Source organism: Solanum dulcamara, chromosome 9, assembly GCF_947179165.1.
Source record: "Solanum dulcamara chromosome 9, daSolDulc1.2, whole genome shotgun sequence".
NCBI classification, from domain to species: Eukaryota; Viridiplantae; Streptophyta; class Magnoliopsida; order Solanales; family Solanaceae; genus Solanum; species Solanum dulcamara.
The window spans coordinates 6,343,700-6,360,407 of record NC_077245.1 but is presented as its reverse complement, the minus strand read 5'-3'; the positions used below and the strand labels follow the sequence as shown (position 1 = coordinate 6,360,407).

The 16,708-nt window shown below is 31.7% G+C and overlaps 1 protein-coding gene across 1 annotated transcript; it reads right to left on the bottom strand.

Annotated features, from left to right (window-relative positions):
- Positions 1-202: 202 nt before the first annotated feature.
- LOC129903836 (xylulose kinase 2) lies at positions 203-5,111 on the bottom strand. Its single transcript, XM_055979349.1, has 11 exons — positions 4,734-5,111; positions 3,847-4,504; positions 3,529-3,617; positions 2,884-2,948; positions 2,211-2,266; positions 1,625-1,745; positions 1,470-1,544; positions 1,337-1,390; positions 1,096-1,190; positions 800-974; positions 203-636 (listed from the first exon to the last, which is right to left on the bottom strand). The coding sequence occupies exons 1-11, from the start codon at positions 4,790-4,792 to the stop codon at positions 404-406; spliced, it is 1,680 nt and encodes a 559-aa protein (XP_055835324.1). The 5' UTR covers positions 4,793-5,111; the 3' UTR covers positions 203-403.
- Positions 5,112-16,708: the final 11,597 nt, after the last annotated feature.

Genomic DNA, 16,708 nt, shown 5'->3' with positions numbered 1-16,708 from the left:
ATTTTCAGAGTTTGGCGAAACAAGTTCGTCATACCAAATGAACCCCACCACTTGATCATGACATGTTGCATTTGAGAATCTCTTGCTAGAGAGCAAATCATGCATAAAAACAGTTATGTAATTCTAGTTACACCGGCTATCTTACTAGCCTCTTGTTGATTTTATATGTTATATGACATCACTAGTAAAACTTAGGCGCATATCATCATGAATTCAAACATTCAATCATGTGATAGACTTATCGAATTTGTTTACAGAGAGTATAAGCTTATTCCAACTGAAAAAAGAAAGAATGAATTCAAAGAAAGTTATCATCAGGCTCAAGGATAAATAAAGTCAAATAATCTGACATCTTCACTTCTCTCAAATTATTTGGAGCCGGCCACATAGAATAATCTCAAGATCACAAACGTCCCAGCTTTTCAACGAGGCGATTCTCAATTTCAATTCTCTTCTTCATCAACACGGCATACTTGGCGACAAGCTTCTGATCTCCTGCTGTTGCTGCGAGCTTGCAGTTAAGTGATGTCTGGTCCATCTTGTCCATGTACATGGATGAAATCGGCACAAAACAACCCTTCTTGTTGCATAACCAACCATGAGCAGCCCTCAAAGCAGCACCAAGGGAAGCCGAGTCTGCAAGTAGTAAACAAGATTTAAGAGTGATAATCCATCCACATCATTCTTGATTAGGTTGTCGCAGCAGTAGTCATTCTTAGTTAGGGAGAGTGACCTACTGGATAAGCAGTTGACCGATGAGGTATTTAGGTGAAAGGAAACGACCGGGAGATTAACTAACCTGGCTGTTGAACTGTGTAAACATCACATCCAAAGATGGAAGCTATCAAGCTTAGAATGGAATTATTAGCAGAAGCACCTCCAGTTGCAATTATTCGCTTTGGAGGAGAAGGCATTCCAAATCTTTCAGCATGAGCTCTCTTCGAAAGAAATTGTCCCTCTACAATGGCTCGAACCTGCAGATAAATTTGAGATTAATAAATGTAAGTTACTTCTGCTTGAACGCTCACTTGATAACTATGCACAAAACGTGCAATAAAACAGGCATCTTCACATGAGCACTGTTTTAACTCTAACCTCAGAAGGGGGATCAAATTCTTGCACTTCCTGCTCTTTTATTCCATCATGAGAATCTCCCGTGAAATTCTCAAGGATATAGCGGTGGAAACCAACTGCGTGAACCAGTTATTTATTACTTAGAATTACCAGGATAATGGTTTTGATGAAAATAAGTAGCCAGATGCATGAGACCAAGATACACACTAACATATAAAGATCAACTTTTTAAAGTCAAATGCTGACAAACTAGTGAGCTTACCTGGGAGGGGTGGCAGTATCTCGAAATCCTTATAGTAAAATCCTAATCTACCACCTGCAGCAGATATCAGAATCATTTCAAATCCCAGAAGAAATAGTATATATGCACATTATTGTTTAACCATTTTACTAACCATTAAGTGGAGGAGTTTGCTGCAGATATTTGTTGAAAACATCCCAAGACTTTTCAGCATAGTGATTGCGTATATCTGCCAAGGATATAGTTCATGCTCAAAAAAATGACTTTAGGTACTAATCCTTTTCTACTCTGCTGAAATAAATATGTTACCTTCACGAGCTAGTGATCCATTCTTATAGCACAACATTACCATGTAGCTTTCAGTATCGACGGGATTAGGGAAAACATGCCCTTCCATGCTTGGATTATGATCCTTTGTTATTCCGAAAACCTTTTAAAAGAAAGACCATCATTTTGCCTCCATATCAAGAATATGTAAAACACTTTGGCATAATGTAAGAGAGCAGCAGTAAGTCCAGGGTGTTGTGACAGAAGCACTAAATACATACGTCAAGATTTTAGTCCTTTAGCCAGAAGAAAGTATGATAAAGTCTTCTGTCGCCAGGCATTGTTTGGTCTGGAATGCCTTTATGTGGCGATTTCCAATTTGTGAGTGGTTTTATTTTGTTTGGTCAAATTCCACAACAATTATCAGTTGAAACTATTACATTATAAAGAACAAGAAGATCCGATATTATGATACTAATAACAATCAAAATAAATGGAAAAAAAACCCAACTTACTTCTATTTGCATAACAATTATCAAAAGTTGAACTATTATATCATAAAGAAACAAAAAGAGCCGATATTATGGTACTAATAACAACCAAAGCAAATGAAAAAAATCCAACTTACTGTATCACTAGTGCCAAGACTAATTGCCAGATCTCCTGGAGTATTTAAAGTCAACCCTACATGTCAGAAAGCCAAGTAATCAGGACATAGTATACTATGAGCTAATACAACTCCTAGGTTGATATACATGAAAAGCAGTACTGTGCAAAGGAAGAATGGCAAATCACACAAAAAAATTAGTTCTAAAACAGAGAAGTGCAACAACTTTTTTGGAACTCCTCACATGTGAGATTATGTCTCAAGGATTATCAATATATCATACATCAAAACCCACTCGTGAGTGAATGTTTGCGACATTACATCATAAGCTCTAAGATAATTAAACAATATATAACGCCTAAAAACTAGTTGATGGCCAGAACTGAATTGTAATACATTAGAGCATTCTAATTTATGTCCATACTTGAGTAATTCGAGACTCAGCCTCATCCCCATCAACTTTGACAGAGAAAAGTTAGGATGTCGAATTGGGCACAAAATATAATTGAACTGGGCCTTCATAAGTTTGAGATATGCAGTATGAGAATCAAAACCATCTGACAGTGTGCATTTTTTGCAGTAAACTATACAAATGAACATCCTTAAACAATGACCACTAACAAGTAACAAGCAAGAAGTTTGAGAGAAGTATCCAACAGAAAATACACATAGAATTTCAGTAAAATCCTCCCACCTGCCAAGCTGTTGGGATTGTCTCCAGACCATTGAATGATCAAACAGTCTTTGTTGAAGTGATACCTGAAAGATGGTTTATGGAAGATTTAACTCACAGATAGTAAATATAAGGAGAAGTATCTATACAAACCCCCCAAAAAAAGAGCAAAGAGGTTTGGATTGTAACATAGAGAACCCAGCTAATCACTTCAAATCAGAGTGCCTCTCTAACCACTTCACCAGCAAAAATAGAGAAGAGGACAATAGAGACATTGTATTGAATGCAGAGGTGGATCTAGGATCTGAACCTTATGGGTTCTAGGTCGGGATTCTATCATGGCCCATTTGATTTACAGGGACCAAATTCTTATTTTTAAAATAATTTAGCGTATGTTTTAACATAACAAAATTACTGGGTTTGGACGAATCCATAGCTAATTGGACTTGGTCGACCCCTGATTGAATGGGTGATTAGTTTCTACTAGACCCTCTCTGAAGATCCAAACATCAATTTGATCATCACCAGTGAATTTCTAGGTAAGGTGCCATGAACACCCACTGATTTAGCTCAAGAATATTGGTCAGAACGAAAAGAGAAAAAAAAAGCTTTAAATTTATTCTGATGAAACTGAGTTGAAAGCAAGGAAAACATATAATGATCTACCTCTCCACAAAATAGGCAGCAATAGATCCAGCAACAGCATGTGCAGGAGCTAATTTTCCAAGTTTTTCCTCCAAATCAGGAGCTGTGGCCTGGAGAATCAATTAAGGCACAAATTAGCCAACCAACGAGATTAAGATTCAACCAATATCTAACAAAGAAGAATAGATAAACACTAATTTCTTCACTACCACATTAACATTCACCAAGAACTGCTAATAAAAATACTAAATATAACGGGAAGACATTTGGTCTAGTATTATGATTCTCGCTTTGGGTGCGAGAGGTGCTGTGTTCCATTCTTATTACAAACCAGAATACCTTCAAAATGATTTCGGACCACGCTCTCTGCTTAATGTCCATTAAATTCATCCCTGCACCATCCGTGTGATCAATGCTGGCATAGCCCCCAATAAGCAGAGATGCCATGAAAGAGCTAACAAGGGAGATCCTTTCGGTATTATGATAAACTTCTGGTTGTGTCTCAAACAACCTACAGATCTGTGGACCAGTAAACCTCTCGTATGCACGAGAACCAGTAAGTCTAGACAACTCCATTGCCCCTCCAACGGCTTTCTCTATCACCTTGCATTGTTCCGTCGTGCTGCTGTCCATCCATATCGGAGATTCTTTGGTCGAAAAAGCATCATTTAGCTGCTCTACCAACGATCTCTTAGAATCTAGAGATGATAACATCGCAGCACTCCCTTTCTTCCAAAACACACTACCATGCTGCTGTCCACTACCTGAAACAGCAGCAATCTTCCCAAAATCCAATTTTGATGATTTTTCAAGTCTCTGGAGAATCAATTCAAATGCCTCAACCCACATCAATGTGGGTGAAACAATTCTGCCATTTACTAACGTGTCGCGATAAACACCACCTTCAGTTTTGTAATGGGATAACTCAGAATCGAAATTAATCAATTCTGCAGCCACAATATTCAGATTGGCATCAAGCACAGTAGCCTTCAGTGACCTGATAATCCACAAAAAATTATACACACCTCAATTAAATAACTTTTCATGAAATCCCAAATGTCCAGTTGATAATAAACCTAACCCATTACAAGTATTAATCAAATTGATCGAATCCATTATGAATAAATAAGTATGAAAAAAAACATATTGCATTGATCAATTGATAGGACTATTAAAGATTCTTTAAATATTAATGATTCAAGAAATCAGAATAAACCATTACTTACTGAGTAGAACTGTCAAAGCCAAGAAAAAGAGCATCTTGTGGGAGTGATGAATCCGCCATTAAAACAGAGTATAAAAGCTATACAAATCCGATAAAGAAATTTGGGATTTATAGTACGAGGTGAAGATTCTGATTTGAAGGATTATAATTTTTAATTAGGAGAATTTGATTTGGATAAAGATATAGATTTTTTGGATTTAACTAGGAAAACTTATCAATTTGTGTATTTGGATTTTTTGTACTATGTTTCCTTCTCCGAACTGAAATATTATTAGCGGGTGTAAACGGGTGGACCCGGTTGAATATGGATCAGCACTTGAATCAAACTGGTGCAGGATTAAATTTACTAACAAGTATTAAAGTTTAATTGCAATTTCTAATTATTGGAGTTATAATCAAATAAGTATGTTTTCTATGATACACATATATAACATATGATTTGTGACTTTCTAGAAGGACTAAGAGTACTTTTTTCTCTGAGTTTATGATTATTTTTTTTTCATAATAAACTTGATATAGATATATACTAGATTTGTCAAAAGACTAGACAAACGATAAAGACGGATAACCATTCATAAAAGATAAATATTATGAATTTCGTTTATTTTAAAATTATTTTTTATTCTTTTCTTATTTGATACGAAAGAAAATAAGAAAATAGATAATGTCCCATGCTACATAGTATAAATATACCTATTTTTGGTAAATCATACATTTCGTTTATGCAGGACATTAATTTTCCTTTGTTATGAGGATTCGTTTCCTTTTATTCAATTTGGAATAGTCTCGAATTGAATAATTAAAATAGTTGTAGAATTTCAAATTTTTCTATCTTATAATAAAGGTTTTATCATACTTTTTCCAAATCTATCAAATCTTCTTCACGAATTTCTCTATCAACAACAATAACGCTACACCAAACATGATTTTTAATGGTTATTAATTAATAGCAATAACTTAATTGCCGCTAAATATGTTTTTAGAGGCAATTAACTTTCTTTGTAAATATCGCTAAAGCCTATAGCGATATTGGATCCAATGACATTTAACTAATGTCAGTAAATATTTTAACACTCTTTATTAATGTGCATATTTATTGACGTTAAAAGTTGTTTTTGTTATAGTGTAAACCCAGTGTAATTCTACAAAGTAAGGTCTAAAGAGGGTAGAATGTACATAGACTTTACTTCACTACTTAGAGATGAGAGGTTGTTTCCGATAGACCTCGGCTAAAAAATAATAATTCAATTTTAGAATAGGGAGAAAAAACGTAAATGAAACAGTCATGGAAAAATACTACAGACAACGTGACAAATCATACCAAACAATAGTCATAACAAGCTACAACGATAATTAAAGTATACAAAAATCACAAATAATAACCAAACTCTAAGGACAAAGAATCTACAAGAGTAATACTACTAATAATACGACTAATAGTAAAGAGTAATAAGCGAGACAATACTCAACTAACTAAACTCCTATCCTAACATGCGTCCTTCATAACCTCATATCTAAAGTCATGTCCTCGGTAGTCTGAAATTGCATCATGTCATGTCTAATCACTTATCCCTAATACTTCTTCGACCTACCTTTACCACTCTTGAAACTATCCATAACCAAAATCTCACCTTCATACTGAGACAACCGTAAAAGGCCATATGACTGAGAATTCCATGATATAATTTCAAGAATGGGCCTAGAAGATCAGATTATGTTCGTTACTGTCATATGAGGCCCAATCCAATCGCTTAAGAACAACTAAAGACCCAAAAATCGCAAACCCATCAAACATACATAGAGATGGGCTTAATCTATATAAACGACTGGCAAATTGTAACTGAAATGCATATGGGAAAATAACATAAATAATAGCAAACAAATGTGTATATATATATATATTTTATATTTATATATGAATACATAAAATATACATTTTATTTATATGAAAGTGTATTTTTTTTATATATATATATCTAGCTAGAGGATGTAATTGTTTTAACCGACTGGCTGAATGTGTAACTTGGTTTCGAAATATCTTTTTTTCTTTGTCCACGATGAAATATTCTTTATTGATAAGCAGTAGACCAAATTATCAATAGGGGAGGGAAAAAAAGATAGATATTGTTGGGCTAACAATTGGAATATAACTTCTTTATTGAGGCTTCTTTTTCAATTACAAAAGGAAAGTTATTTGGATGGTCCATGTATCAAAATGCTTATTTGATTCTATTTTTTCTTCCTTCAGTTTTACACTCCAAAGATATCATCTTTGAAATGTTATAGAATCCAATGTATGTCATAGTCGCGTACAATGTGGTATCTCGTGTGCGTTACGTCATCATTTTTTACACGCGCGACTTTAAAATTTTATAACCATATTCATTTGTGGGATTACACGGGCATGTTTTCCCCAACAAGAATATAATTAAGGGTGTTGTTTTTCACATATTGATATGAAGTATGCAAAGTCAAACTTAATAGTCATTAATGAATATCATCAACTTAACTTAGTGAAACTGCAATTTAAATAGTGACCTCATGACCATTGTCAATATGTTTGTGAGAAATCTTAATAGCTTAGCTGGTCGTCTGTTTGAACTTTCACCTTATTGGTGAAGATTTGATCAGTTTCCTTCTCCATTTAAGTTAATATGTTTGTAAAAGAAGAGAAATTGGAATGGAAAACACAGGCTCACTACTTTTATCTTGAGGCTAGCAAGCTAAAGAACCCAATTTAATTGTTTTTACTTTTTAGATTAAACAAAGACCCAATATATAATAGTATACTGTTCACGTATGGAGGAATCAAGGTCCAACTTTAACTGTGAAAACGACAGCAAATAATTTTCCGGGATCGTTCATCGAAAATAATCATAACCACTAGTCAAATATAAAAAAATATACACTAGTTATGTATAAAATATACGTTAACATATAGATACATACATTTAGATGTTATTATTTTGGTAAACAACAATACAACGTAAGAATCCCGATAGTAAATTGATATTGCAATTGAATGAAATAGTCTTTATTGATAAGCACAAATTTTCCATAGGGAAGTGGAAAATAGGCTAACAAATAGAATATTTTTTTTCTTAAGGACGAAGGCTTTTCAAATACAAAAGGCAATTTGTTGAGCAGACGCATCAATTTCCAGAAAAAAATTAAACTTTCTTTATTTTTTATGCACCAAAGATAGAGACATAACAGTATAAATAATGTTGAAGATGTAGTACAATCAAAGCAAGTACATAAATAGTCGTTATTATGCGGCATCTCGTGTGTGTTTATCTTTATTATCTTTGACATATAAGAACGACTTTGAAATTTTGTAGCCAAATTGTCTTGCACCTATTTTGCTAAAATGTGAACAGATGTTATTATTCTTTAATTCTTTCAACCACCCATCGTCAATTATTGAACATTTAGTGGTCCTCAACGGGGATAAAAAAGGTTGAGGGAGGTTTCATACGTGAAAGACATACTTTTATGGAAAGTAAAGAGCTGATATTATAAATATTGGAGATAATCAAAGTAAATGAAATAACTGCAATATTAAATTTGAAGCAAAAACCATAATAGTTATATGGATTAGAAAAGATCAAATAGGTTAACAATTACAATATGGGACGATTCAAACGCGTTATACTATAATTATGCTTTTTTTAGTGTCATCATGGTTCTAGATTATCTAAGAATTTAGGGGCACTCTAGTCAAAGGGATTAAGTAGGTTAATCAAACAAAGCTTCGATTATTGAAGGGTTTATAAATAGGACTTTACTCTTAACAACTTTTTTTTGAACTCAAAAGTCGATATTGGCTGCAAAGATCATGTTGAATAAATTCTTTTTCAAAAAATCAAGCTCTAGTGATGTAATCACACAATGATAAATGAAAAGAAGCTAAGTGGCTAGAATTTAAAATCCTAATCACCAATTGTTTTCTAATTAGTTCCAGCCAATTTCACTTTAATTAGCAGATATTATTCATTTGGGAAGTTTATAACCTTTTTTTAATTGCCCCTTCATCCTTGTAGTATGAGTAGTTCATTATTCTAGCTAGCTAGAAGAACGTAATAAAATAAATAAGATTTCTTCATTTTAGTAAGATGAACGTTGCGAATGAAGTAACTTCGAATAGAGACTCAAGGGATTAATTCTTTATTTAATAAATTTTAGTACACAATGCAAATCAAATTATTCGAATTAATAAATTTCGAATATAAGATGATTTTTACAACGCTAAGTGTGAAAAGTCCTTCAAAAAGAATGGACAAGACATCCTACCGTATTCCTTTGACAAGTCCTTTGTGTTTTACTAGTACTAGATTGGACAGTACTGATTAAGAGCCCGTTTGGATTGGCTTAAAAAAAGTAACTTTTATGTATGAAGTGCTTTTAGAACTTTGAAGTGCTGAAAGTTATTTTTATAAATAAGCAGTTGAGTGTTTGGATAAAAGTGCTTATGATGTGAATTTTAGGGTTAAAAGAATAAAAAAAAGTAGTTTGAGAATTTAGTTAAAATACAAGGGATATAAAAGTAATTTCCATGGTCAAAGAAAATGACTTTAAGCACTTTGAAAAAAAAAAGTTAGAAATCCTAACTTTTCATTTTTGACTGACTTTAAGAACTTTATGGCTTAAAGTCAGCATTAGGCAAACACGTCCAAAAGCTAAAAAAGGGCTTTAAGTTGGTTTTGACCAACTTAAAGCCAATCCAAACGGGCTCTAAATGTTTACCAAATTATATTGTCCGACAATAAGTTGTGGCTAAACCACAAAAGAATCTTGTTCTTCTTAATTAAATCGTTTAGCTTAAAATAGTTTTTGATTTTTTTTTAAAAAAAAATTGAGAACTAGTATTTGGTCATATAATTTATTATTACTTGGCAAATATATTTGGCAAATATTCCAAGTTCTTAAGTTCTAGAAAAAACTAGAACTTAGGAACTTGGGAAGTTTTAAAAATTTAAAAATTATCCCAAACTTTTATATTTTATAAAAACAATTATTATTTATTGTCGGAAAGAGATTGTTCGTAGAATGTGAGAAGAATTTATAAAAGAATAGTTTGTTATTACCTTCTCCAAAAAAGAATAGTTTGAGTGATAAGATTTAGAAAAAATAATAATTTATTTTTAATTCGATTAATGTATTATTCTTGAGTCTTGCTCATATTGTTATTTTGTTGTTGTTGATTGTTATCAATTATCTTATAAGATTTTTTTTAACGAAACATGTTCATTATAAAATGATAACACAAATTTATGGATATTTTAAATAATTTTTAGAACTTACGGATATAAAATAATATTTTTTAAAATAGTCAAATATTTTTAAAAAAAATTTATAGTCAAATGCATGATAAAACTTCATCCAAAAATTATTTGCCAAAAATATTTGAAAACTTGAAACCAAAAGCTAGCTTAAAAGACTTGGGCAGAATTTATAGAGAAAAAAAGGGGATATTTTCTGGAAAAAAAGTCTTGAGAGACAAGAATCTATGGAAGATATTTGTACTAGTGCAGATAATTAATGGAACTAGGGTGTGTACTTCGGTACGAACGAAATTGTTTACCGAAATTATTTTGCATGGAAAATAAAATGGAAAAAGTAGGTTTCTTATTATTTTTTTTTGTGTGTATTCGATGAGTAAGTAAAAATATTATCATAAAATATTTATAAATAATCTAGATAAGTATTATGATATGAGGCGGTGGGAATGAGGGCTATGAAATGGAGGTGATGGCGAGGAGTCTTGAAGGATGTGGATGGCACAATCAATGTGAAATGCGAAACTTGTTATTTTTAACGAAAAATTAAAAAATATAATTTTCAAAATTTTTGTTCAATTGGACATAAAATCATTGAAAAATATATGTTTTCACTACCGAACACACCCTTAGTTTTATTTTATTACTCCAAATTAAGTGTATTAGCTAGCTAGGAGTCTGGTGAATTCATCCCAAGGTTCGAACTTGTATGTTAGTTCAAATTTAGCTTTTCAACCATTAGATAGTTATCCATGACCAAGTTGATTTCTTTATAATTGTTCAAGCCTTAATTAACAAAGTTATCTAATAATTGTCTTGATGGGAGCTAGTAATACTACACTATTTTTTTTAACGGCAATTAATTGATAATAATAATAGCTTAATTATCGTTAAATGTATTTTATAGAGGCGATTGCTAATGGCAATTACATTTTAGCACTTTTTATTAATGCTATTAAAGCATATAGTGATTTTGAATCTAATGATAATTAGCTAATATCGATAAAAACTTTTTTACTAATATACATATGTATTACCGTTAAATGCTATTTTTGTTGTAGTGTAAGTATCAATACATTTAACCGGGTTGGGTACGGGTAAACTGATCCTAACACCACAATTATATATATATATATATATAAGAAAAGTCTGAACAATTGACAACTCCTTAAACTTGTCAGTAAATTTTATTTAGACACTCGAAGTATAACATGTTTCAATGGAGTACCTTAACGTTTTGATATATTGGAACATACATAGTCACATAAAATATGTCATCATTTTTAATTATGCACATTAATTATGGCTTATTGAAGCAATGCATATAATTAAAAAAATATTATATTTTAAGTGGTTAATTTATCTACATAATAAACATCTGAAAATACATAGTAAAATCAAAATCTCTTCAAAATTGTACTAAAAAATATCTAATAAAAATTCTTTACCATATATTTAAGTACTCGATCGAAATATATCAATAATTCAAATATCTAAATAAAATTTAAACGATAATCCATATATTTGGGCATTAAAAAACAAAAGTCATGGCCTGGTCATGAAAGGCGTGCATTGTAATAGTGGAGTGTGGGGAGTTGGGGGCTCAAGAACCCGTGACCCCTACCTGTCACTTATCATGAAGTCAATTTATGGAGCATTTTGGACTATGGAAAGACCACTTGAACGACCCCATTTAAGAATTTTTGTCTTGTCTCTTGAAGATTACAAATGGTTACCACATTTTTATTTTTTATAAAGAAAAGATAGATTGTTTGAACGTTTCTTTTCTTCATCATATTATTCATATGTTTCACTATACTTCAAATATTGTTAATGGATTGCCCTTGTGCCGTTGTTTCTTTCGACGGCAACATCACCATTTCTCTTATTCTCCTTCATTGGCAATTCATTTCCAATCGCATATTAGAATTTAGAGCTAGTCGGTTTAGAATTACTGGACTTCTAATTTTTTTATGCTCTAGCGTGTTTTAATTTCTTTTTTCACTTATATATAAGGTCGAAGTTAGGTATAGTTTTGATGTCTACATTAGGTCTACGATACCTCTCCATACATCGAACAATCTTACTTAAGGTGCTTCGACCCAAGTTATATTTGTTACATGCTCCCTGCTTCCCTCTCTAAGTCAATAGTGAGAGAAATATTTTGTTATTTTCCAAGTTGGGGACAACTACTGAAGACCATTTTGTTCTAGAGGTTGTATATATAAATTGTTTCTAAATAATAATAATAATAATAATATAGTAGAGTATTGCCGATTTCTATTATTACTCTTCGTCTCAAAATACTCTTACTAAAAATATTTATCTAAATATATATATATTTTTTAAGAAAGTTTAAAGACAAAATCAATTATTGTTTTCACATTTACCTTAATAGCAATAGTTCTTCAAACTACCAACACCTTAATTCTAGCATATAAATAAAGTAAATGTTTTAGTAAATTTTACCTAAATCCCTAATTCTTTCCAATTATATTCTATTTCTACTCTTTTAAAAATTATTCGAAATTCTTTTTTTTTGGTGGAATTCGGATACATCACTTCCGATCGATTCATCGCATAAAGTGATGTATCCGACGTCGGATACATCAAGTAAATAATGTATTCGACCGATACATCGCGTAAAGTGACGTATCTGACGTCCTGATATATCACATAAAGTGATGTATCCGATCGATACATCGTATACAGTGATGTATCAAAGAATAAGAAATAGTAAAGATTTTTATAATTTTTTCAAATGATTATTTTTTTTAGAGAATATGATAAAATAAATTATGTACTTAGGTAATTTTTTTAATATTTAATAAAAATGAATTAATATATCTTAAAATATAAATATAAGTAAAATAATACAATGTCCTCTTACTAAATATTTTCTTAAAAAATGTATAAATAAAAAATATGTTAAGTATTTTGATATGGAAGGAGATGTTTTTCAACTTGAGAGAGAGTCGCACAGTGAAACTGTACAAAATGCTGCTTAAGAGAATTAAGATAGAGATTAGCATCATGAGACTTTTATTTTAAATCAAAGATTTTGGATTTGAGCTTTGAATAGAAGTGTAACTCCTAAAATTTAGTTATAGCTCTACGGATTTCAAACATGATGCGGGAAAAAAAGGACAGAAACTAGCACTAAAATTCATCAAAAAAAAAAGGACAGAGACTAGCACTAAAATTCATCAAAGTCCTAAATTCATCAAAGTCCTATATTGACTTGTGAATTGTCATCATGGCAGTTATTGAATAATGGGTTACAACCTTTTCGGAACTTGGAAAATACACAACGAACAGTTGAAAAAGTCAAAAAAGAGTAACAACGAACATATGGGAATATAATAGTTAAATAATTTAATTTATGTAGTGTTAAATTTCTTTACACTAACAATTTAATCATCTCACCAAGTACGAATCATATATATACACACATGCGGTAAAGGAACCACTTGATCTTTAACAATTAAGAGTGCGGTAAAGGAAATATAAAATACACACTTGCATGAGAACAACTTGAGATAATTAACTAATTAAGGGGTAGCAAGTATAACAAGAATCTTAGTTAGCACCTAATCATAGATTTTGAGTGTAAATTTTAAAATTTTATCATTAAAATTTATTTTGATCATGAAATTTAATCAAATTTTGAAATTTTGATCTTCAAATATTTTCAAGCTTTTAAAAAATATCTTTTCAAACCAGTTTTTGGGACTTTCACTCACATAACTTTAATTTTTTTCCAAGTAAAATGTATGTCCAAATATAACTTCAAATTTCAAAAATCACTACTTTAAAATTTAAATTTTCAAGTTTCAACCTAGAAATCTATAACCACTTAACATGAGCCTAGTTAGTCCGCTTTTAATTAATCTCTTTGTCTCAATTTTTATGACACCATTTAATTTGAAACTGTTAAAAAATGATAAAAAGTCTCACATTAGTGGTTAATATGATGGGTGAACTTTTTATAAGGCTTGGACAATGCTCCTCCCTTTGAGCTAACTTTAGTGGTGTGAGCCCAAGACCTAATTTAACAGGAACAAAGTTTAAGAAAAAAAGAAGGACTTTTGAAATTTATAATCTAAAACTATAACTACCTATTACGTTGTTACTAAAAATATCTGCTGTAAATGTATATGAATTTCATTGGTCATAAGATTATGATCAATTCCTTGGTATGCGAGTGCATTGGTTGTGGATTAAGGTCATACAATGCCCATATCACAAAGTTAAGTTGAAGGTGTCTTTCCAATAGCTTCAGACTTAAGTTTCAACTAAGTTCAACTTCAAACGACTATAGCTCTCATATTATAATGAATTAGGTGGTCCATAACCTATCAAATCAAAGGTCTATGAGTCTTCTTTCGAACGCCACCAAACTTGACTCATTTGGAGTTTGGAATAAACGGTATGCTCATTTTACTGAACACTGTCCGAGCTAAGGCTGTCATTGCGGGACGGGACCCGCCATAGCAAGATCGTCGGGATAAAATTAAAAAGACGAGAATTCTTATTTTCTCCTTCTTCCCTTAAGTGCCTAAATAGACGAGGGTCACCCTAGAAACCCTCAAAAAGCTGCTATAGGCTTGGGGAGAAGGGAGGAAGAGAATTCTAGCGCAATGAAGGCTACAAACCACGAATTTCAGGCTCGTCTCCGTTGTTTTTTCTTTAAGAAGTCAAGGATCATACTTTAATCCTTTTACAACTGTTTGGCGCGCAGGTAGGCTATAGGATGGAGAGGATCCTTAGACCACCTAAATGTTGCCCTCTTGCAAGTGAGATATCAAATATTCTAAGGCCAGGTGCTGGTGTAAAAACTTGAGGAAAGGTAGTAGATTTGTTAGGCAGAGTCAGTGGTAACCGTATTTCAGAAACTCCGCTATGTGTTAGAATGACTAGGCCCTTGATCTGTATTAGAGTTTGCAGCAGACCCACTAGAAGGGATAAATGTTAAGTCTTGAAGAAGATTGGGAGGTTAATGAGAATGGTAAGAGTTTGTGCATAAATGTTTGGTAGGGTATTTCCTTAAGTGCATCATATTTTCTTCTTGTTGATTTATTTAGATTATGCGGTGTGTATCGGGTTGACCGATGATCCCTACTAGTACGTGTTGTTTGTATTGATACTACTCTTGCTATGACACTTGACATAGTTTAGTTGCAAGGTCAATGATGTTTCATAGGTGAAGACGAAGGTGACTCTCCAACATCTTCTATTTTTCCTTCCTATTGGTGGGAGCTGTGTCATTATTTTATTTATATACTGTAACTTTAGAAGTTCTTGTACATGTTTAGACTAGTATCCTTTGATAGTGTTAGAATATTGTTGTGTAATTAACCTTAGAGTTTTAATTTAATATATGATGTCTTCTTTCCCTTGTAGACTATTGTGTTGGTATTTTCGTTAAACTTCGGCGTGTTATCTATTTGGGGATTAAGGGTTCACCTACTAAGGTGTTAGATTAGGTGTCCCTACGGCCCGGTGTATTGGGTGGTGACAAAAATAAACCTTAGACATTTCTGTGACTATAAAAAAAAATTAAGTTTAAAAGGAGATATTTTAAGGCTAAGTTATAAGTTATAAAAAATGGCATTTTTTATTGAACATACTAAAAAATAAAAAAGTGTCAAAAAAAAAAGGAGATCGACTACTATGAATAATATTATCTTTTGTGGTTGTATAAAAGTGATAATTTTCACATATTTTAGCATCGCATTTTCACTGCCATTTTTTTTATACCACTACTATTTTTATCCTTAATTTGATACTCAATTTCTACTTTGCTTTTAATGGTCGAAGGTATCATTTGACAACGTGGGATAAAAGGTTATGACTCATGATTAGATAGGATAATATTTACAATTTTACATATTCTGTGCATTCAAAAACTCATTATGTTTCAGAGTTACCTGGTCAAGGGGAAAAAAAACGTCCAGATAAGGGGCATATTTTAGAGTCAAAAGTTAATCTCATAATTAATCTGATACATAATCATTCATAGTTCCAAATATGGTAATGAGGAATTGATTCTAACCCTTTCATAAATATCCCAGTTTTAATGGACTAGAAATTCCACTTTATGTTATGCAATCTCCATTATCAAATTGCCTTTTGTGTTCACAAAATGACAAAGTTATCTTTCACGAATAAACTATAGAGAAAATGAATTTTTCTACTTCTAATTGAGATGCACGTAATTTATTATGATAAGAATTATAATTTGGTTAAAAATAAATTATTGTAATTATAAAACGCTTTATCAATTAATTTTGTGGTCCATGTTAGAATTTTGGAAAATCTTCTTCTTCTTTTAATTAGGACACATTTTGGTAAAGGCTTTTATCAAGAAAAAAATATGCTGTTTAATTAAGAAGGGTTGAGGGTGTTATTTTCTTGGGAAAAAAATAATGCAGCCTTTTTTCTCTGAAATAATACTTAATTACCACCTACGTATTAAAGTCACCGCGAAGGAAGATCAAGATTGTGGTTGTAATTTTGTATGAATATTGTTTATTGTAGTACATGTAACGAATTCTCCAACATTAGGGTCATAATGAGTGCAATCTTATTATATATTTATATATATATAATTATTTTTAAATAAATTGCCAAGTTAATAAGCTCAATTCTATGTTGTAGCTCGTCCCTACAACGGAATAGTATGATTTAATTTCTA

Bases quoted from the DNA above. Each gene is read 5' to 3' on its own strand.
- LOC129903836 (XM_055979349.1), bottom strand. From the start codon at position 4,792: ATGGCGGATTCATCACTCCCACAAGATGCTCTTTTTCTTGGCTTTGAC. The intron at 4,505-4,733 runs GTAAGTAATGGT...GTGGATTATCAG, and splicing joins GGCTTTGACAGTTCTACTCA to GTCACTGAAGGCTACTGTGC. The intron at 3,618-3,846 runs GTATTCTGGTTT...TTGATTCTCCAG, and splicing joins GGTCCGAAATCATTTTGAAG to GCCACAGCTCCTGATTTGGA.